Source organism: Gasterosteus aculeatus, chromosome 8 (genome assembly GCF_964276395.1).
Source record: "Gasterosteus aculeatus chromosome 8, fGasAcu3.hap1.1, whole genome shotgun sequence".
NCBI classification, from domain to species: domain Eukaryota; kingdom Metazoa; phylum Chordata; class Actinopteri; order Perciformes; family Gasterosteidae; genus Gasterosteus; species Gasterosteus aculeatus.
This window is the reverse complement of record NC_135695.1, coordinates 11,431,603-11,453,821: the sequence shown is the minus strand read 5'-3', so window position 1 is coordinate 11,453,821 and position 22,219 is coordinate 11,431,603. Positions and strand designations below refer to the sequence as shown.

Sequence of the window (22,219 nt, the reverse complement as noted above, 5' to 3'; positions counted from 1 at the left end):
GATTGGTTACGCTTCCTGACCATCAAGGAGAGACCCGTAGTAGGCATAGCAACTGTGTAAAAAGGCGGGTCTACTCGGTCATACTTGCACCGTATTGGGTATTTCTTTCAGGAGTGACGCCCACAAAATACAGAACGTAACTATAATTAAGTGAAACAAACCTGAAGGACGTGGCTTCTGTCAAACGTTAGCGTGAACATTTAATAACTTCTGTACCCAATGTTATCTTCCCCCTGTTTGACAGCATTACGCATGTATTATGTATCAGCTTGTTCCGGCCCCTCAGTGAAGCTATTTATTAATGATGGGATGGATTTCTAAAGAATACACTTCACAGATCGTTACACACATATGCACGCACATACATATGCAAGTGTGCGCGTCTGTTTTACCTGGCGTTGTTTTTTTATCCTGGCAATTCGTACTGCCGTTCAAGTAAAATAAATAATAAAAAAACTTTGTTGAACAATTATGCAAGCACTGGAATGCTTTTTTCATGACCGTGCAATTCCACCTAATTCAAATATGTATGATCTATGTTTTGCCTGTCATTCTATGCAAATCCCTAAAAGATAGCCTGGCACAGGCCTCCAGGTCACCTTCCTTATCAAAATCAGACAAGATGGCTCAGTTGCTGGGAGTCGTCCTGCAGGCAAAGGCAGGAACACTGGTGAAGTGCATGTTGATTGAGAGTGAGGAAGTACCACGTTTTTTTGTCAGTCAGTCATTAATATTTCCTGTTTTATTTGCGTGCAGTTCTTTTTTTCCTCTCAAATACAAAGCCTTCTGTGAATGATTGGAGGGAGCAATAAAATCCCGATGCTTTGGTCCTTGCAAACACGCAGGGTGTCATCACCATGTAGTCAATAACTGATTCAGGACCAGGTCACTCAAAATACATGGAGCATGGTTACATGACTCATGATAGTCTTACTGAAAATCTAACTATCAGCAGCACTCACACTACTTCCCACATGGAGCCTTCACTGAATTACTTTACATTGAAAAAAAAGAAAAAGATTTTGGTCTGAAAGAGGTTACAGGTATGCATAGTCACATTTACTTTATCATAAAGTACTGTAAAGACCAGTTGATGAAAGAATAATCATGAGCGCAGGCCTCTAAAACTCAATGTGTTTTATTTTGGAGTCATTTGAACACCTACAACCAGCAAAGTACTCCCCAATCAGGTAGAGGACAAGTGGTTGGTTGGTTGGTGCTGAATGTCTGTGCAAAAACTCACAGATTCCTTCCATCATCCATTGACTTATGACAATCCACGGCTGGGTTACGGATCAGCGGGGTTGGGAGCGTGTTCCAGACGTCATTTCCCCGACGACGCTTTCCAGCTCCTCCTGGTCATGTTCCCAGAAAATCTCTAAAGGGAGACGTCCAGTCCAGGAGGCATCCTGATCACATGCCCAAAACACCTCAGCTGGCCCCTTTCGCCGAGAAGGAGCAGCTGCTCTACTCCGACCCCCCACCCATGATGTCTGAGCTCCTTACCCTATCTCTAAAGCAGAGCATGGAGGAAGCTCTTTTCATCCCCGTTTATCCACAATGGCATTATTTTGGTCACTACCCTAAGCTCATGACCATAGGTGAGGGTCGGAATGTAGATGAACGGGTAAATTGATTCTGGCTCAGCTCCGTCTTCACCTCAAGGTTCTGGTACAACGTCGGCAGCACTGAGTCTTAAGGATCCAATAAAACTGCATCTGCAAAAAAGCATGGATGCAAGGTGCTCTCTCCCGAAACGCTTTTAAAACATGTCCGGGAAAATCCCAGTTACAGGGCAGCTCACCATTTATTATTTCTTGATGATATTTAGAAGGTTTTTCTATCTGAAGCACATGCAGCTGATACTAAGAGCACTGGCACAAGCACAGTTGTTATGACTCACTGCTTGAACTTCACATGTCCTTTCAGGTGCTCTGGCACAGATGTGAGCAGTGAGAGGCCTCTTCACTGGAGGTGTTGTGCTTAATGTAATGCTTAGTGAGGCAATATGAAAACCAAGACAGGCTGCAACATTTCATAATGTCAGAGAGGTTGGAGTGGCAGAGCATGCAAGTATAGAATACATTTCCTGTGGTTAGATTTAATTATTTTCACTTTTGCCTTCAAACTTACTTTGAGCTGCAACAAGACAACATTATACAAGAATATACAAGATATTTCTGAGGGGTCTGAATTAAGTCATAAACAAAGAAAGCTTCAGAACACAGAGAATATTACCTATTCATATACTAGTTGTTTGGTTAGATACAATCTATCTTTCTCTAAATGGTCTCTTAGCAATGTCTGTCTGCTTAAGCAAATCAGAGGATAATACAAATTAGCTTGATACAAAAGCAGAGTTTCTCCTCTGTCTCCCTCTAAAGGTCCGTTTTGATCATGCTTCATTCATCATATCAATGAAAAAAGAAAAGGTTTTAAAGACAAACGTGTTGTGCCTTCTACTGATCATAGAACGCTAAGACGTTGTTTTATTTCCCGTTTGAAATGAACTTCAGCGTGTACATCTTTTGCAGAAATATTTTGACCGCAGCCAGAAAGTCTAGGAAGATGGCAGAAAAGAAGAAGAAAAAGAAAAAAGGATTTTAAGTAGAGCCATTGTGCACCCTCCTGACCCTCCTGTGTGTCGCCGTGTTTCTGCCTTTCATTGAGCTCTTTGAACACGCTGACAAGCTGCCCGGACAGAAGATCCACTGCTGATTAAGCCATTTTGATCCCAAAAAAAGAAGCTGACTGGGCCATGGGGGGGGGGGGGGTTTCCTGGCTCTCCTCCTGTGTCCGGGCTCTGACTCTCTGGGGGGTTGTTGACCCGGAGGGAAGGGAACAGGGACGCTGCTGCTGAATCGTACCTACATCGACCCTCCTTGTGTCCCCTGTTTGGCATTCATACGAAAAGTAGAATGCACCTTCTTCTTGTCTCATCAAACCGCCTGTCTTGGTTTTCATATTGCCTCACTAAGCATTACATTACGCTCAACATCTCCATTTACCCGTCCATCTATATTCAGACCCTCAACAATTACTTTTTATCAAGACAAGATAAGATAATCCTTAGTCTTGTAGCGGGGAATTCACAGGATTTACAGCAGCGTTGGGCAATGTGCAAACAACAGACAAAAGATTATGAATATCCAGTAGAAAAGATAAAGAAGAATCCCCAATAACTGAAAAGAAAAATGATATATACAGACAATGACTACATAGCTGTTATTGCACAGTTTGTGTATATTGCACAGGATTTAAGTCTTTAAAGTGCTTTGTGGTCTACGGTAGGAAGAGCTGGTTGTGCAGCCCGACAGCAGCAGGAAGAAAGGACTAGCAGTACTTCCGCTTCACACACAGGGGGGGGGGGGTGTACAGAGCTGCCAGGGTGTCTTGCATGGGGTTGCAGGTGTTGTCCAGTACGGATTGACAGCAGCTTCGCAATCATCCTCGCACCACTTCCACCGTTACCGCTGAGTCTCCTGTTTTATTGTGCGTCTTGCCTCCTCGTCCCCTCGGTTGCCACAAGGTGTATTATAGGATTTCACATTTTAAAACATTGTCTAACTATAATTGCTTCACAATTACAACTTTTGGCAGCAAGACCCTGTGGAGAAACTCTTTTCTCTTGAGCTAGTGAGATTCAGACAACCGTGTCAACACAAGGGGGGGCACTGCCTCCACTTTCCAAACTCTGGGACTTATCAACGTGCTACTGTCAGTGGCTTTTATAACAAACTGTCAAGGGCTTGATACTTCCTCTTCTCATTTTGGTTGACCCAGTCACTTACACCAGATTGTGTTATCATTATGGCCTTGACACAAGTGCCTTAATGAGCACTTTTCCTCTAACTGGACCATGACATAATGGGAAAATGCCACAGGCATGATACTGTCCACTATCACTTCCAACTACACAATACCCACATCGCAGATTGTCCTTGGATTATAAAAATAAATCATAACAGTATTTAGTCTTCTTATGTAAGAGAGACTGTTGTCCAAAAATAGATGGATATGTAAACATTGTCTTTAACGTAATCTGGGGAATATAGACACAAGAACACATTTAGTCTTGAACACCTTTCATTCTGATTGACAGGAAAAGAAAAAATATTATGTATTTTATGCTTTTTCTACGTCAATAAATATAAATAATCAAGTTTCCATTAATTTACAGCTACGTATGCTTGCAACAGATTAAAACAGGTCTGCGTACAAAGAATTGCACAAATAAACTGTAATTGCAGAAGGGAATATATTCAGTTTGAAGCCAACAGGTTAGTTTGAAGTTACAATCCTATAAAGTCACTCTACTGCATTAAGCCAGCAAACAGGTTACGTAAGTGTGTATAAACACCCTGACTATATCACAACGGAAAAAGTTTGATAAATGATGACAGAAATCACATCGTCCCATACAATGCCCCTCTCAGCAGTGGAGAGTAGCTAAGCACATTCATTTAAATAGCACATCGGAGGACAATCTTAAAGGACCTGTAGTGTATTTGTGTATTTTAATGTTATGCAACTTTTCTATTCTGACACATTTCACACATACAAAACACATGATCCGTTTTTGATAGTTATATATGTATTTTTTATTAAACTGCTCAAAAGAACGTAGGTAGCACAAATTAAATAAAAGTTCTCAGTGATGATAATGAGCCCGATAATAAAATAATATCATACAAAAAATGCTCATTCTGTCCATTTGATTATCATACGTTTGATACTTAAAGTACATTTAGATAATACAATGTAATTTTACTTGAGCCACATTTTCGATTGCAACACTTTTACTTTTAATAGCTTTATAGTGTGTATTGCTAAACCATGCGGTGTTGCTTTCATTTGAGTCTCGGTAGATGAAGGAGTCCAGTTCACCCATAGTGTGACTGAAAAGCTTTTTTCCCCTGTTGCTCAGAAGCGTGTGTCTGGCACAGATGTGCGTTGATGTGCTTCCAGCCGTTTGTGGGAAATCATGACGCCCGGGACCAATGGTCTGGGCTGGTCTGGACTGGAGGATCCTCCCTGCAGCCTGTGAGATCATCACACATTTAATTAGCCAGGATCTACCAATTAACGGGCAGTCAGACGCTCTCTCTCAGCCTTTTAAAAGAAGCCGAGTCAAACCTCCAGCAGTTGTCTGACAGAGGCTCAAACGAGGTGGGTTATCTTTTATGTCCTCTTTTACCTCTCTGGATTTTCATAATGAATCAATACTATTCTATTCAGATGTATTCTGTGTGTGTGTGCCTCATGCTTTGTTTTATATTTGCAGAAGGATGTCTTCCACTGTACTTTCTGCTGTTATTCTGCTGGCGTGTGCCTTGGCATTTAGTGCCGCTCAGAGTGAGTGTAACTTGTGTGGCTTTTGTACAGCATAGAGGAACATTTAACTGTATTATTTAATATTCTCAATGCCAGAAAATTCCCTTTCCTGGAATATATCCTGGATGTTTTCTGTTCATGTACTATTTATTCTGTTAATAATCATTGACTGGTTGAGTAATCATTCTATGCGGATTTGTCCCTGCTTCAAAAATCGATGTGTGGCACAATATGTTATTTACACACCGCGTCCTAAAGTACATGTTATTGGACAAAAGATGAAGCAAATTTTAAAGGGACGGGCGTTGTAATGTTCTTCTCATCTCATGAACAGCAAGCTGTAAAAGTCGATGTGGTGCTGAGTACTACAGGGGCTACATGTGTCAGTGTGACTACAACTGCCTATCTTATGGAGAGTGCTGCAAAGACTTTGAATCCCAATGCACCACAAGTGAGAGTTTGCTCTATTTCCTTTTCCATTTCCCAACACTGAGGAGAGCATAATTTCCTGCACTGCCTTAAATGTTTCATATGAAACGTACTCAAACAATCATTTTGATCTAAAACAAACAGCGCTGAGTAATCATGTTGAATTTGTTTGCAACAGAAAACTCATGCAGAGGACGGTGTGGAGAAAACTTCAAAAGAGGCCGGCTGTGTACCTGCGACCCTAACTGCAATGATTACAAACAGTGTTGTCCAGATCACAAAACCCACTGTGATGCAGAGGGTAAGCCTTGCATAAGAGAGTCGGCACGCTGCATGTTAACCTCGACAGATTTCCCTCACAGTTTAGTTTGGAGTAAAACCACCATGTTATTTCTCGAGTAAGATAAACGCGGTTTCACATTTTTGGCCTCTTTTCTGATATTGGATGCAAATTATTAGCACATACAGTGAAGGTTGAGTCAAAGCATGTTGAAGTCTGCGCCCCCCCCCCCCCCCCCCCCCCATGTGCACTGTAATGCATTAATGATTGTTTCAGTTTAGTATATTTTTATAAATGCTCAAGTGCAAAGAAGACAGGGTAAATCTGACATGGCATGTCCACCAGCATGTGGAGTAACATGAAACGCATGCAGTAATGTGCACCGCTGCATTGGGATAAATTTGACCATCATTTCTGTCTTGGTTAATTACCACAGAAGAAATCGGCAGTGCAGCCAGTGCAACAGCACCAGTGAAGACTGATTCGTGCAATAATGTAAATGGCAACAAGCCCAAAGGTATATTTGACGGCAAAACATTTTTTCTCATATTTTCAGCTAGGATTTAGGGCAATTCTTTTTACGCAGCCTTAACCCTTAAACTTTTATTCATGAACATTACCACAGAGCCGACTGTGAATGATGCAACAGAGCCTTCTACATTCAGCAAGGGACAAGATCCAGGTGACTGTATTTTACTGTTTTACACAACAGTACGTTATGTCAGGATGATGGCAGAAAGATGTTTACAGTTGACAGCCAGGTTTGCCAACAGCACAAGCGCCACCAGCCAGAACAGAACAGAACCACAAGGAAGCAATGTTGTCGTGAGTGAGTGGGCGGGAGGGAGAGTTACGGGCACATGCTAAGTCACTAGAGAGGAAAGCACGAAATGAAGCCAAGAAATTATGACACAACATTTTCTTGGAGGATTATTTTCAGTAGTTGGCTTGGAATAGTTTTGCTGGTGGTGACGCTCTTGCGTACGTGTTACTTCTCTCTCAGGAGGAACACAAGTTGTGACATTTCCGTCTGGAAAGACATTCTGTGTCGCTGTAGTACGAGATCAGAACAGCGACAAAACAGCATTGTCTTTTTTGTTTTAACACTGTCTCACTGTTATCACTATCTGATATTTCATTATTTTGATTGAGCCACAGATGTCCAAATTTTGCTCTGTGTGTGACATCCTGGCATCTCCTACAACTTTTTGAATTCCTCCAGATATCAACGGAGAAATTCTTCCCAATGAGGATTCTTCCAATAACGAAGTGGGAGACCCAGAAGAAATTCCATTCCCAGAGAGCACCAGTGACCCAGCTGACCTGCTGGATCCCATTCCTACCGAACCCATCGAGGATCCAGATACTCTGGAGGTCCCTACAGAGACATTTACAGCCTCCTCCCAGGCACAAACGACTGTCTCAGACAAAGAACCAACACAGGCCGAGGACGGCTCCGCCTCACCGTCCCCCACCGCTGTAGAAGCCTCAACTGAGAGCACAGGTACGTGATATGCAGGGAGTACCTGGCATGCACAGATAGATCAGTGACAAATTACAACAAATAAATAAAAAACATTTTTCTAAAGGACTTTCTACTGCAACTCCAGCTCTCTAATCGCAGTATTCTCCCACAGCCAAACCCACGGCGGTCGAGATGGCAGGGCAGGAAGAAGTACTCCCTGAGGACGACAATCCTGCCGAGGTTCTGACTGAAGCCCCCTCTGATGAGCCAGAGGTAACATCTCTCTCCAAAACAACTGTGGCCCCAATATCCACAGAACCCACACAGGCCTCCGATGGCCCGGACGACTCTCAGGTCACCACCGTCCCTGCCTCAACGCCGGACCCGACACCCATCCCCGAAGTGACCCCTGCAAACAAACTGGATGACGCTGATAAAGACACAGCGAGTGTCACAACGGGCCCTGCGTCACTCAATGTCACACCAGAACCGACCAAACCCGCACCATCTGAGGTCACCTCTAAACGGCAAGATGAACCAGACCTGACTCCAGCTGACCCGACTCCAGCTGACCCGACTCCAGCTGAACCGACTCCAGCTAAACAGACTCCAGCTGACCCGACTCCAGCTGACCCGACTCCAGCTGAACCGACTCCAGCTAAACAGACTCCAGCTGACCCGACTCCAGCTGAACCGACTCCAGCTAAACAGACTCCAGCTGAACCGACCCCTGCTAAACCGACTCCAGCTGAACCGACTCCAGCTGAACCGACTCCAGCTAAACCGACCCCTGCTAAACCGACTCCAGCTAAACCGACCCCTGCTAAACCCAGCTCCAAAGCGGAGACTAAGCCTCTGACCCCTGCACAGACTGTCAACACAGACAATCCTAGAGACTACCAAGCAGGTGAGAAATGTTCTTAACACAGCGCACGTTGATAAAGAAATTACCTTAAAGATGAATGATGTGACTCTGGGAGGAGGAATGTCAGTATCAGGACTGATATTTTCTAACAATCTTGCAAAATATTGCATTTTGTGGTACACGTTTATTACTGCCCTCAGCCTCCTTTATGAGCTTGGTTGTTTTGTCAATACACCTCTGGGTGAACAGAGCTTCTTTCAAGCAAGAGAGGTGGCTGTTTACACTTTAAAACTAAAGCTTAGATACTATAAAGAATGAAGAGGAATTATTACAGCTCCTGGAGCACAATGTTACAATAACAGCCAGTAACTTTTGTCTCTAATAGCAGGTCTTACCGCTTATTTAACCAAAATTCTTTCTCTCAGATGACAGCAACGATACTGATCTGTGTAGTGGGCGGCCGGTCGGTGCAGTGACCACGCTGAAGAACGGCACCATGGTGGTTTTCCGAGGTGAGTCGCAGCTAGGTGGCTAATCGTTAGCCCTAAGACTGTGACGTGTTTTCAGTCCAAATTCCAGTTATTAACACACAAGAGAGAAGTAGTAGATATTTTGTCACGTTTTTATTCATTCCTCATGTCCCACAAGTCATTTTACGACCCCTTAGATTTAACTGGAGGGGCTTTCTCAGGACCGAGCCCCCTAGGTTGGAAATACTTATACATCATTAGGCACTTCAAAAGAGACTTTTTTTTCATTTTGGGAAATTTTCCAGGGCACTACTTCTGGTCTCTGGACAAATACATGGTGCCTAGTCCGGCTCGTGTTATCACACAAGTGTGGGGCGTCCCTTCCCCCATCGACACTGCCTTCACCCGCTGCAACTGCCAAGGAAAAACATATATATTCAAGGTATAATTTTTTCATCTTCATTTAACAAGTGAGCATTTGCATGTATCAGGATGCCAATTTGGTGGAAAAGTCTGGATCTTGTCACATTTTCTCCTAAGCACTCTTGGCGAGTTATTCACCTGTAAATTGTGTTTATTTTTGTTGCTTGAGGTTTAATGTTTCGATTGTGATCTCTGCAGGGATCCCAGTACTGGAGATTTGAAAATGATGTGTTGGAACCGAACTATCCAAAGGCCATTACCACTGGCTTTGATGGGCTTCGGGGCCAAATTACAGCTGCTCTGTCTGTGCCTCAGTACCAAAGGAGGAGGGAGTCAGTTTTCTTCTTCAAGAGAGGCGAGCCACTCTAACTACAATACAACTCCACCACAAACATGCAAATACATTCTAAAAAATAACTCTGTTGGTTCTTCCAGGAGGATCGGTGCAGAAATATTCATACAGGTTTGGCCCCAGTTCATCATGTGGAAGGAAAGTCCAGTCCCCTGTTTACACGGTCCACAGTCGAATGGTTCGATCAGCAGGTATTCCAAGAATAAAAACTGTGTACAGGACAACACGTGTTTTAACTTACATTCGTTAAAACAATGACAGATTCTCGCCTATGTGCAAACGTAAGGAGAATACGGGTTTTTAACCAAGCGCTTTAACAGATTTACTTGGATTCACGTTAACTCACATTTAAGGAGTTTCAACACATGGTCACTGAAAAAATGAGTCCTCCTTTTGTGACTGAGAAGGGCAGCAGGGTCCTTCCTGTAAATATAAGTGAAAATAAGTTGCCTGTGTAACATTTATGCAGCTGTTTAGGGGTTTAACATATGTTAAACCTGTGTATCAAAATGTTTAATTGCAAAAATAATAAGTGTGTTACTTTCTTAATTTTAATTTGAATATTTGGTTTCCAGCATCTCATCTTGAGCCAGCAGTTAACATCCGGACAGCTTGGAGAGGTTTCCCCTCCACCATCACAGCTGCCGTGTCCGTCCCGAGCAGAAGAGATCCAGAGGGATACAAATACTACGTCCTATCAAGATGTAAGTCATTGATGTTGATAGTTCTCCGTGAAGACATTTCCTTTAAAATGTCTTCTGCTAGGGAAATTTGTTAGCAAGCAAAATTTTTAAAGTTTTAAGCGGCGTGTTCTGCACATCAAGGCACAAATTGGAATTCAGTGAAAAGAAACTCCTTGCCTTGTTTTTGAATTGCCACAACCAGGTAACTGGTTCACAATATATTTAATTGCTTAAGAGGAATACTCTTCAAAAGAACAAAACGTCCTCATTCTGTCTGCACTTCTTCACATCATGTCTGCCTAACAAGGACCTGGTGTGTCAGGACATTAGGCAGATGTAAAGGTAATTTAGGGCGGTGTCCTTTTACCTACAGCTCAAATGGAGCAACCACATAGTAAAAATATTCCACTTAAATGACGGGAACTACCGTCTAAAGAATACTGCAACTCCTGTCTGAAAAACCCATTGGTATAATTGTACAGAGATGGTCTTCACGTCGTCATTTATTTAATAACACTCCAGCGCTTAAGATTTAAGCCCAAAAATAGAAACTGGCATAAACATGAACAAAAATAAACATCCTGAATACTATCCATGAATCCAAAATGCTTATTGGAACTGTTCTGTTTGTTTTGCAGCCACATCCTACAATGTGAGGATTTCTAGTAATCGTCCCGTCGTTCCTGCTCCTGCAACCAACGCGCCACCACAGAGCAACGACTTCTTGAAATGCCCAAAGAGAGCGTGAGGAAGGAAAGAGGCATCAAATGCGGCTCGTCTTACAGCTCTCAAGTTTATTACATACTTCATAAAACACAACGCTTAAGCATGGACTGATAGCAAAAATGTACTTTAACAGTATATGAAGAAAAAGAAAACTTAAAAACAACAAGCTTCAAAACACGCAAACATTGTCATGGCTGAAAACAGAATATGAAAACATTGGTTTAAAAATATCTAATGTGTTTTTGAAGGGAATGGAAACCTTTTCTGTCACTGAGTTTTCTCACTGCTGCTTCATCTCACGAATCGTCTCCCATGAACACCCCGAGAAGGAAATCCCTGACCTGTTGGGAGATTTAAAAAAAGTCAACCTGCTATAGTGGCGTAAAGAATTTGTACAGTGGCTGTATAACATGTGTATGAAATGTAAACAATGAGTGTTTCCATCTAATATTTTAATCAACAATAAACTGAATTGTACACCGCCAAAACATCTTCAGTGCTTAGACTGTTAATTCAAATAAAACAAATGCTTTACCAGGATTTTGTGTGCACATCGTGACTGTTAGTCAGAGTCATTAGGCGGAACATTTGAGTTAAAGTGTATTACAAGTTCACAAATAGACAACGATTAGTTTAGGCCAGTGTTAATTTTGGCAGCTATTTTTGATTTAGTCTTAAGACAAAAAATGCATATTAGTTTTAGTCACAATTAGTCATTTTAATCCCTTTTAGTTTTTGTCTAGTTTTCGTTGACGAAATGTCCCTCCTTCCTAGGCAAATGTTTTGACTCGCGGGCCACAATGGGTTGTAAAATTTGACGGAGGAGCCGGGCCAAGAACAAATGGTTTGTGTGAGCTGATATAAATGACATGTGAAAAATCATTACATGAAAGGATTTGGATTTTAACAAATAGCAAAGCATTTATTTGCAAAACAATTTAACAAAAAGGTGTAACAAGTTCATGAGGACCAGGGATCTAAACGCAACACTTTGTTGTCTTTGTCGGTTTACTTGCAATGCTTTTGAAACTTCATGGTCCTTTATTGTTTCCACTGTCCCAACAAGAGAGACCCCTTAATGTCCTTCAATCGGTGCAATACATTATTTTCTTGGCTTCAGAACCTGCAATGAGTGTATTATGTTAGACGCGTTTGTAATGGACCGTCTCATCCAGCCGAGGAAACGCTGCCTGCCGTCGCCAGAGAACAGAGCAGAAAGGTCCGACAGTCTATTTAACGGGTCTTCATGTTTCCGTGAAGCAGCGCGGCTTCAGCCTGCTAACAGTCAGCTAAACCGAGACAGCGGAGCTAAACTAACGAAGCGCACATTCAAACTCGCCGAAGCGTAAAATAGTCGTCGCGGCCCGTAGTCGGTGCACAAGAACCACCGCTGCGAGCGCGCGTTCTGGGTTCGTGGATGACGTCATCATGACTCGTTAATAACCGCCGTACGCGGCCGTTCTTTGCCTGTCTGTTGTCTGTTAGATGGAACAGCAATGACAGATGAGGAATGTGGAATGATATGCAAGAATAGTCCCTAACCGGAACATTATGGTCACGTTGATGTGAAAATACAAACACTGACAAACAAACCCTTACATACAGCATGCCGGCCGTAGCAGAACTATTATAATAGCCAAACAAGACTATACAACTAGCTAATCAACATTATCAAAGTACGGTGAGCATCTTCAACCACAAAACTGTATATGAAAACCCTCATTGTGTGTGCGTTTGCAGACGTTACCTCTCTTCATGCGGCCACCACGGTGCTCTGGCCACCGCTGCAGCTGTCTGCTGGTTCCAGGTCTAGAGGGCTTAGGTGGTGCACTGCTTGTATCTAGAAACACAAACAAAAACAGCAATCAGAAGAGCACCCTAATTAAGAGACATAAAGACAGCCACGTAGCTACAGTACCTGCAGAGCTGGAGGAGGGCTCCTGACTGGTGGAGGGGAGGCAGGCCTTGTCAGATTGCTGGCCTGGCTCCTCTAAATCTGCCTGCGAGACCCCTGGGTCTACCGAAACATCTGCACTGGGCCTGGAATCAACAGCGCAAACACATGGGATCAGATAACATTGTACAGTCATGTAGTCTTAAAATCACAATGAGAGAAAATAAAAAAAGACTCATGAACCTGCTAACCCCCTTGATTCAACTATCATAAATCAAGCGGAGTCACATCTCATGTCAGGAGAAAGTCGGCAGACTGCTCAACATCTAAATTCCAAGAGTTAAAAACGAAAGGATTGATAAAAAGCACAGAGGAGTGAGGCTCACCTATCAGTGTCTGGCTCCAGAAAGACGTCATCTCTGTCCTCCCCTGGGCACGGAGCTCCTGGCACAACCAGGCCGGGTGTGGACGTGCTCACCATGGGAACCGACTGGGAGGCGAGCTCACTGGTGGTGTCCGACTGAGCCACTTCCGAGACGATTGCTACTGGAAAAAGAACCAGATACACCTAGTGATTTTGTTGAAGCATGTGAAAGCACTCCCAAATCTGACAATTTCCATCCAGCTGCCTATTTTCAGGAACTGTAATCAGAGTTAAGTGTGGAGATGAAAAAAGGTGGGTCTTTATTAAGTCTATATTAACAGATCCGACCTTCACATTGGGCTGACAGACAAAAGGAGGCCGCTACCTGGTGTTGCAACCTGTAGCGGTGTGGTGGGAACGCTGCGTCCACCAGACTCTTCGTGAGTTGCTAGGAACAACGGGCTTTCATAAATTCCCAGACCTGAAAACAAGTGAAAAAATAAAGTAACCTTTAATATTCGGTGTAAAATGAAAATCATGGATGTCTAAATGCGGTTTTACATCAATTCTAACTCTGCCAACATGTGCTGGTGGAGTACCTCCTTGTGAGGAGAGCTGTCCCAGGTCCGAGGAGGAGCTGGTCTGTGGCGCATCTTCTGAAAGACCGTACCTGAAGCGAGGCACGCCGGCTACTTGGGGAGAACTGAAAAACAAAAAAAACAGCCGTTCATGTCTTGAGAATGCAGGGAGGGTTTAAGGCAGTGGTCCCCAAACTAAGGCCCGCCTCCACATTTTGCCCGGCCCCCTGAACAATACCAGAGACGCATTATGATTTTTTTTTTTCAGTCTGGCCACGCAAATCCTAGACTATCCCCTGTCAAATAGAACGGAATAATGGAGACAAGGTTAGCTAAGAGAGAAATGGATTCAGAATGCAGAATATTTAAACTGCAGCGGTCAAAAGATTTTTTTTTTGTTCAATGCAAAGAAAAGGCTGTTTGTCTCATCTGTCAAGAGGCGGTATTCAAAGAATACAATCTGCGTTGACACTACGAATCCCATCACAAAGACAAGTTTGATAACCAGAGAGGGTTATTTGGTTATAATTTATTTCATTAATAGTGTTATTGTTTATTTCCTGACTTTTTTTTCTGTGAAGATCCCGGAAAGGGTTATTAATATTTGGTTATGTGTGGCTTTCTGGAAAACAATAAACATTTACATTTAGGGATCCCAGCGATCGTCACACTTTTTCTGTTACAAACTGACCCCGGCCCCCATCAGAGAAGGGAAAAGTTATGTGGCCCTCACAGGAAAAAGTTTGGGGACCCCTGGTTTAAGATCTCAGGTGCTTTTCCGAACACTTTTTACATTAATATCTTAATATTCACTCAAGCCTCTGACGAACTAAAACTCAAAAGGTAAAAGGTCCAAGCCCATAAAGTAGAGGCCTGTATGAATGATTTAAAGTAAATCGAAAAATTATGAAAGTTTCAAGATTCAATGTTACAAAAAAATGTGAACAAAACAAAGTCAACCAAGAACCAAGGTTGTCAAAATGTCGTCTAAAAGTGTGTTGAATAATCCAACCCTGTGTAATATCTCATCATGTACTCTATCACCAATTAATTTGTCACACATGTATTTGAATTGTTTCACTTGCATTCTGACTTCCTAGTCAGACTTACAGGATGGACTGGTCTGAAGCGTCGGATCGCTGTGGCCACACCAGAGTGGGAGTGCTGGGAACCGTCCGGTCATCATCATTACAGACGTGCTGCTGTAGAGGAAGAGAAGAAAGGAAGTTTTAAAAATACAAAAAAAACAACAACACAGGAGTAAAACGTTTTACGCAGACATTTGTGTATGTGGCGTAATGAACGGACTTACGGCAGTGAGCTGCGGGACCCGGCCGACTGACTGGCGGCGAACGGGGATACGCTGTGAGGTTGTTAGAAAATGAATTAGCAGAGCTGGTGATCTACCTCTTTTCACTTTTCCATTCTCAGGGTCAGATTTGTCTTCCTTCATACCTGTGAAGGTGGTCCCAGTTCTGATGTTGGCGCAATGTTCAGGCGAGAGGGCAGCTGGTGTGTCGGTCTCCGTGGCGACTGAGGCATCCGTGTACCAGAGCTTGTGATGGGTTGTTCGATAGAGTATGCCTCCATTGTACTGCTGTCAACTGAAACAGTAGATTGTGCTAAAATAAATGTCCACGTCATTTGAAACATTAGATCAACAACAGGTGTTTACAAAACTACTGAAACCAAACCAAGTCACTAGTTATAGTATTGTTTGATTGAGCTAAAAATCATCGACTAATTTTGTCAAATGTCAGTTCAAAAACCAATTATTGTTTGACAGCATCACTAAGTTATTAAAAGAGAAAGTCATGGAATGTAGCAGATTAGGTTTCGTTGGTCTAATATACTAAATTTGAGTTTAGGTTACTACCCCAACAATATAAGGCCACAAAATATCTTGAATTATTAAGATTAATTTTCAAAGTAAAGCAAGCCTTGTTGGAAATTACCTTTGTTTGGGCAGACACACGCACTAATCCCGTTCAAACAGACAACAATATATTACATCTTTCTGAGCCACCGTCAAATGTCTGATAACTAATTGGGTGGCGGGACAGTTTATGAGCACATGCGGGGAGTCAGAGGTGGATCTACGTGTGTGAATTTGACAAGGTTTCCCGGATCTTACAGCTAGGTGTCTGGGAATCGGCCGGCCTCTGGGTGGAGTCAGACGCCCCCAAACTCTCTTCCGTTTCAGTGCCTGGGTCAGTTACATCAGCTCCCTGGGGGAAGAAAAGGGAACAGAACACAAGGAAATAATAATTTGCGGCAAGAGAAAACAGGGGTTAATAAAAAAGTAAAATGGAAAAAGCGGGAATAGGAAGAGGAGTTAAAAAGAAAAACATGAGTATGGTCGAATTGGAGGAGACATGTTATGACACACTAGAGATGCCAGCACATACTGGCAGGGCACCACAGTTTTCCTAAAATGGAACAGAGAAACCCTTCAGAGAAGAGAATGATTCTTAAAAAAAAAAGAATTGAGTGAAAGCAATCTACTTTGATGTGTAATTGGTTTAAAATGTTGAGGACCCACACAGGAACATTAGATTCTATAATGGAAAACCTTTTTCCCAGCTCAATGCATCTTTTTGCAGTTTGAAGCCCAATTTTAGATTGCATTTTTATTAAACTGAGTGCGTTATATTTCCACGCACACTGACATGAATATGTCACAAATATGTCCGTGTGCCGTCTCGTTCGCAGCAGCGGGGCATGGAGCTCATAGGTTTACAGGATTCAGTTTAACAAAAAACACCAGTACGACCCTTCTGTTGTGTCTGAAACTTCAATAATAAATTTGGATTATTTCAGATCGACATTTTTCTTCAACTGCTTCAAACTTAATTTATTAGTTATGACCAGAGTACCCACTCACAGGACCGCGGTTAGCAGATTCTCTGGAGGTAGATCACAAGTGAAAGACTGTCACTTTGTAGACACTGACTCATCCTTTAGAACATATGCAACCGAGCTTAAAAAACATCTAAAGTGAACAAACGCAGCTTTCATGCAGAAAGTTACAACAGTGTCAAATGCAAATGACTTTGAAGTGAGACTTTGTGGAAAAACTTAGTGTGTGAGCTGGAAAGGGCACATCAATCTCTCACTGAAAGCGTGGGAAGGGTTAACATGGAGTACTCGATGCGACTGGGACTGTGTGTAGTAGTACATGAACCGAGTACCGTAAATTCCGGAATATAAGCCGCTACTTTTTCCCCATGTTTTGAACCCTGCGGTTTAAACAACGGTGCAGCTAATGTATCTTTTTTTACGGGAGAAGTGCAAGTGCAAGTTACGGGCAACCCATCTGGCTGTCGGAGAAGGAGACTATGCGGCTGCACGCAGTGGCGTAGTCTGTATTTTCGTAGGGAGTATACCGTGACTGCTGTGCTGACAGAGGGGGAAGGGGGGTGGGGGCCGCGGACGCTACACTACGGCCAACGGGGAGGTTGAATAGGAACCTACGCGGCTCGGAGTCAGATTTTAACTGTCATAAATATAATTTGTCATAAGTTTTGTGTAATATTTTGATGCACTTTTGATTAATAATTTAAGACAAAGCGCCCATTAAGTAGTCATTGATTTAATGTTTTCTCATTCCCCTCTTGGTTGTGTGCAGCCAGTGAGGTACGTTATGTTTAAGGTTTTGTCATACATGGTTGTTGTCAATGACGATATGATGATTGCTTGAAGCCTGTCAGTGCGTTTTGTTTTAGTTCGACGGTGGATACCAATGTGGACGACAAGTGGATAAAGGTGTATGAAGATGGTGGGGAGAGAGAGAGATGTCCATGAAAGGAATTAATCCATCATCATCCACCATTCGTGGTCTAGTGTATTTCCTGGAGGGAGTGAAAACAATGTTGTTTCGTATCATCGCGCGTTTGTTGGAGGGTATCAGAAATCCTTGACTTTTCCTAGTGGGTATACAGCATATATCTGTGTATCACGTAAACTATACCACTGGCTGCACGTAAACTTGCCATTAATGAATCAATGGTGAGACGTTGGAGACGGCAATGTGAAGAATTCCGGCACGGACGACTGAGCGTCAGCAGTGGTTTTACTGCCGCATGAACACCGGTGCGGTGTATATATGTACACATCTTTTTTTCGTTCTAAATTTAGGTGGTGCGGCTTGTATTCAAGTGCGCTCTATAGTCTGAAATTTACGGTACATGAACGTCATAGTCGAACCAAATCAAACCTTTGCGTCGTCGTCGTCTTCGTAGGCCTCGTTGCCGTCTCCACTCCCCTCGTTACTGTCTTCTCCTTCCTCCCCCATCTCCCTATCATCTTCATCATCATCCTCCTCTTCTTCTTCTTCTTCTTCTTCCTCCCCCTCCTCCTGTTCTTCTTCTTCTTCCTCCTCTTCTTCATCATCATAGTCCTAAATTGAGTGGTGATTAAATTATTAGTAGCAGGAATGAAAGTCAATTAAAAAAAATTATCAATTCTGTGTCTAATGCCACGTTACACACTGCCTTTTAAAAAGTACCTGTTCCTCCTCCTCTTCTTCCTCCTCTTCCTGGTCATCGTCACTCTCTGTGTCCGTTATTATGACGATTACTTCCTGCTGTAGCAGGTGGGGGGCGTCACTTTGGGACAAGGTAAGCTCTTGGTCCATCATGATGGACTGGGTGGCTGCATCACCCTCCTCCAGTACTGGAAACTCCTCCTGGAACAACAGGCACCAGGAGCAACATGCATTCTAGTCACACATACAGTCAGGATCGATGACGTGTAAATTCAGGCGATTGCTTACCTGGCTTGCTTCCGCTCCGTCTTGACTGTCTGTTAGCACCACCCCCTCGGCCTCTGCACTGTCTTCCACCAGCACCTCCTCCTGAGGAGAACACATAACACTCAAATGACGGTCAGGACAGAACTAACATACTTTAGATAATCATAAAAAAAACCCTAATAAGATGCCCGTGTATTTCCCCCCTCACCTCTGGACCAACTCTCTGGATGATACGCAGCTTTTTAGGAATAGGAGCCCTGGAGGTGTCCTCCTGGGTGGACTCTGTGTCAGCAAGGACAGGGGCAATCTCCTCCTCCTCCCGGGGTCTTTTTGACATGGACGAGGTTCCTGGTGTTGCTGAAACTAGAGACATGGCAGGAGACTATTGTTTAAACTTTCCCGTCAGGGTAAAAGGACACTCTTAAAACATCACAATATCCAAATGGTGGCTTGATCAAAACATAAACAGAAAGAAAACGTGTGTGTGGCTCATACTATACTAGTTTCTTACCGGTTCCAAACACGGAGGAGGTGGAGGACGTTGAAGGCCATTCCACCTGCGAGCTAGGTGTCGCCTCAATGACCATGGGTGGCGGCTCCTGATTTGCCGGCTCTGCGTGGGTCATGCTCTGTTGTTGAGTTGGTTGGACAAAAGCGGTGGCCTGCGTCTGGCTCTGCTGCCCCGTCAGCATGGGGCTTGCTAAAGTGGTCTGGACGTTGGGGCTGGCAGAGCGCACCGAGCCGCTGGCACTTCCGTACACAGTTACGTGCTCCACTGGGGGGCCTTCAGTAGACTGCATAGCTGTAGGGGAGTTTTGGTTAGTGAAACACAGATTCAGCTTTTCCTACAAAAACAAAAAGGGAAATCTCAAAATCCTAAATTAAACGTACCTTCCTGGGTCTCCACCTGCGTGGTGGGCATGACGGTGGCCGTGGGTGTTGGGGTGGGCACAGTAGCTGGGGTAATCATGGGCCTGATGCTTGCTCTCGGAGTGGGTTTGTTTCCCGGGTTGACAGGCTGCTTGCTTGCTGAAGCCACAGGTGTTGGCTTAATGTTGGCAGTGGGAGTCTCAGATGTGCTGGCACTGATTGAGACAAAGATCAGGACATGAATAAGGACCCTATTAATGAACATTTAATACAAGACAGGCGGAAACAAGTCACACCAAGCGTGCAAAAGCGAATCCCAAAATGCAGGAAAAGTATGATGCGTTCATTGTACACGAGTGTTGCACCGCATTGTAAACTTATGAACCGATAAGCAGTTTTATGGGTTGTATATCGTACCTGCCCCGGTCTGCAGCTGGGGTTGTCTTCAGACTGATCTGCCTCTGTTCTGTGCCCCTCTGCTGCTCCTGGGTCTGAAAATCAGGGCGGAAAGACGGTCATGATGGGAAGATCTTGATACTGTAGTTTCATCAAACTTGCAACAACGTTACTTATAACGTTTTTTTTAGACACCATGAAGTTGCTGTAGTCTGATCATCTAATTACATCTAATACCTTAGAGCAGCGATTCCCAAAGTGTGGGCCGCGGCCGCAAAGGTACTGGTGGGCCGCGAGAGGTCATTTACAATAAATAAATAAAAAGTTTTTAATTTAATTTTGAAAAGTTTGAAATTAATATAAAAATATGTATGATGCGGCACATTACTTATGTGAAACATTAATTGATGAAGCACAAACAATTTAAACGAACAGATTGGTTAATCGGTTGATCCATACTGGTTGTACACGGCGCGCAAGGCGCTCTGCCAAACATGCCAAAGCTCGTCTACGACGGCGAGATGCTGAGCGGCGCTCAAGCGCGTGAGATATGGAGCTTGTTTCAGGGGGCGTCGGAGAAACAAAGCTGTCGTTCTTGCCGAGCACTTCATGAGATTAAAGAACGAGAGACGGTGCCCTTTTCTTTACAGTAGCTGAACCATCTTAACGGGGAAATAAGTTATTCTAAAAGGAACCTTTGGTAGGCGGCGTGGCTGGAGAGCAGCCGAAGATTTAAGTCGTGCATGGCGAAGGGGCGACGGGAGCGGACGCACCTAGCAGCATCGATCGGACCCTGAAAGCACCGTCTCCACCAGTGCGGAAATGGGCTTCTATAGTTGTGTGAATGCATCGCTCCAGCCAATCCAAAGACGGGGTTTGTAACCAATCAGGTGTAGAGAACATAGTGACTGGCTCCGCCCCCTCACTGTCAGAAAGACAACCGAGCGTGTAGAAAACTCCTTCGAGCGCGAGCAGAGATTCTCCTCGCGAGCAACGAAGTTCACGTCTCGCAAGCGAGCAAATACCTCGCTCGAGACGGACTTTTGCTGGTGGATGTTTGATTTACGCGCGCGCATCAACCTGATTTGCGCTCTCGAATTTTGACAGTGATTTTGGGTGGGCCGCAAAAGATTTTCAGATTTCAAAGTGGGCCGCTTCTTGAGTTTGGGAACCGCTGCCTTAGAGAGAACATTGATCTCGGGTGAGCAGTTGTTCAATACCAGGATGTAAAATCAAACTCACAATGGTTACACACAAAACAAACATTTACAGATGATTGTAAAGAGGTTAGTATAAAATATCCACCTCTTTTCAAGAAATCCTGTTTTTTAAATGTTGCGAAAAAACAAGACATTAAAAGGAGGTCCTGTTTTTTCTGTTTTAGAAACTAGCAACAATTGATGACAGAAGGCACTCATGAGTAAAACGTTAAATCGACATCACGCGTTGTTTGAAGCCCAGCGGTATCGATTCTGCTATTTATTCCACTGCATGTTACAAAGTGTTGGCCGAGGGTAAAATTTAACAAAAATATAAATGTCCAGCTTGGGGAAACTTGAAAATTGACTCTCACCTTACTGGGACCTGCCTCAGGTGGCTCATCTCTCTGCTCTTGCCTCTCCTGCTGACCTCGCAGGTCTCGCAGTTCTCTCTCCTGTCGACTCAGGCGGCCCTCGTATTGAGACTTGAGAGCGCTGACTCGAACCTCCAGCTCCTCACGCTGTTGCTTTAGCTCCTCCTGCTGTTGCTTTAGCTCTTCATTTTCCCTTTGCAGCTTGTCTTTGGTGCCTGGACACAAGTAATTTGGCCTTCAATAAATAAAAAAAGGGCAACAACAGCGGCAAATAGAAGAGGACTTTATAAACAACCAATGGTGGCAATATGAGGGACATCTTCTCACTGGTGAGCAGGTTTATCTTCTGCTTGGCATAGACGATGGCCTTCCTGGTCTTGTCCTCTTTGTCAGTCATCTGCTGTCTCAGCGTGTCCTCCTGAGAGACTTTATCCTGTAGCTCCTGCCTTATTCTGTTCAGCTCTGTCTGCAGCCTGGATGACTGTTCCTGGGCATTACGCCCTTCAGTCTCACGCTCTGCAGCCACCTGTCACAGGCCAGGAAAGACATGATCCCAATCAATATATATATATATATATATATATATATATATATATACACTGTATATAGATATGACAAGCATATTTTGTACTTTCCTTTTTCAAGAAAATTTAAACAACCAATGATATAACAACTACACAAGCTATATGATCATGCAAACTGATCAGTGTTCAAGGACTCCCTACCTAATAGAAGGCTACAAACATTAGTCCCACTCTAAAAAT

General features: G+C 43.5%; 2 protein-coding genes across 5 annotated transcripts in view; one reads left to right on the top strand and one right to left on the bottom strand.

Moving 5' to 3' along the window:
- Nucleotides 1-4,856: 4,856 nt before the first annotated feature.
- Nucleotides 4,857-11,515, top strand: prg4b (proteoglycan 4b). Of its 3 annotated transcripts, XM_040184212.2 has the most exons (14): nucleotides 4,919-5,169; nucleotides 5,285-5,355; nucleotides 5,669-5,785; nucleotides 5,942-6,064; nucleotides 6,480-6,560; nucleotides 6,669-6,725; nucleotides 7,266-7,547; nucleotides 7,681-8,415; nucleotides 8,799-8,885; nucleotides 9,149-9,285; nucleotides 9,465-9,621; nucleotides 9,702-9,809; nucleotides 10,194-10,322; nucleotides 10,940-11,515. In XM_040184212.2, exons 2-14 carry the CDS (start codon nucleotides 5,289-5,291, stop codon nucleotides 11,047-11,049), a joined length of 2,190 nt encoding a protein of 729 aa, XP_040040146.2. In that variant the 5' UTR covers nucleotides 4,919-5,169; nucleotides 5,285-5,288; the 3' UTR covers nucleotides 11,050-11,515. The 3 variants fall into 3 exon arrangements, with proteins under 3 accessions (XP_040040147.2, XP_040040146.2, XP_077964302.1); XM_078108176.1 differs by lacking the exon at nucleotides 6,480-6,560 and having other exon boundaries at nucleotides 4,921-5,169; XM_040184213.2 differs by lacking the exons at nucleotides 6,480-6,560; nucleotides 6,669-6,725 and having other exon boundaries at nucleotides 4,857-5,169.
- The window catches only part of tprb (translocated promoter region b, nuclear basket protein), a 23,398-nt gene continuing 12,254 nt past the window's right edge, over nucleotides 11,076-22,219 (bottom strand). Inside the window, exons 33-51 of one of the 2 annotated variants that reach the window (XM_078108174.1) lie at nucleotides 21,783-21,981; nucleotides 21,456-21,670; nucleotides 19,904-19,977; nucleotides 19,508-19,701; nucleotides 19,128-19,418; nucleotides 18,825-18,979; nucleotides 18,638-18,718; nucleotides 18,371-18,550; nucleotides 18,080-18,262; nucleotides 15,998-16,091; nucleotides 15,319-15,467; nucleotides 15,176-15,226; nucleotides 14,974-15,065; nucleotides 13,885-13,988; nucleotides 13,671-13,766; nucleotides 13,308-13,467; nucleotides 12,946-13,067; nucleotides 12,775-12,867; nucleotides 11,076-11,368 (exon numbers count right to left, since the gene is read on the bottom strand). In XM_078108174.1, the coding sequence (XP_077964300.1) occupies nucleotides 11,319-11,368; nucleotides 12,775-12,867; nucleotides 12,946-13,067; nucleotides 13,308-13,467; nucleotides 13,671-13,766; nucleotides 13,885-13,988; nucleotides 14,974-15,065; nucleotides 15,176-15,226; nucleotides 15,319-15,467; nucleotides 15,998-16,091; nucleotides 18,080-18,262; nucleotides 18,371-18,550; nucleotides 18,638-18,718; nucleotides 18,825-18,979; nucleotides 19,128-19,418; nucleotides 19,508-19,701; nucleotides 19,904-19,977; nucleotides 21,456-21,670; nucleotides 21,783-21,981 (2,583 nt within the window). In that variant the 3' untranslated portion in view covers nucleotides 11,076-11,318. The remainder of the gene's footprint in view (nucleotides 11,369-12,774; nucleotides 12,868-12,945; nucleotides 13,068-13,307; nucleotides 13,468-13,670; nucleotides 13,767-13,884; nucleotides 13,989-14,973; nucleotides 15,066-15,175; nucleotides 15,227-15,318; nucleotides 15,468-15,997; nucleotides 16,092-18,079; nucleotides 18,263-18,370; nucleotides 18,551-18,637; nucleotides 18,719-18,824; nucleotides 18,980-19,127; nucleotides 19,419-19,507; nucleotides 19,702-19,903; nucleotides 19,978-21,455; nucleotides 21,671-21,782; nucleotides 21,982-22,219) is intronic. The other variant, XM_078108175.1, reaches the window with a different exon arrangement.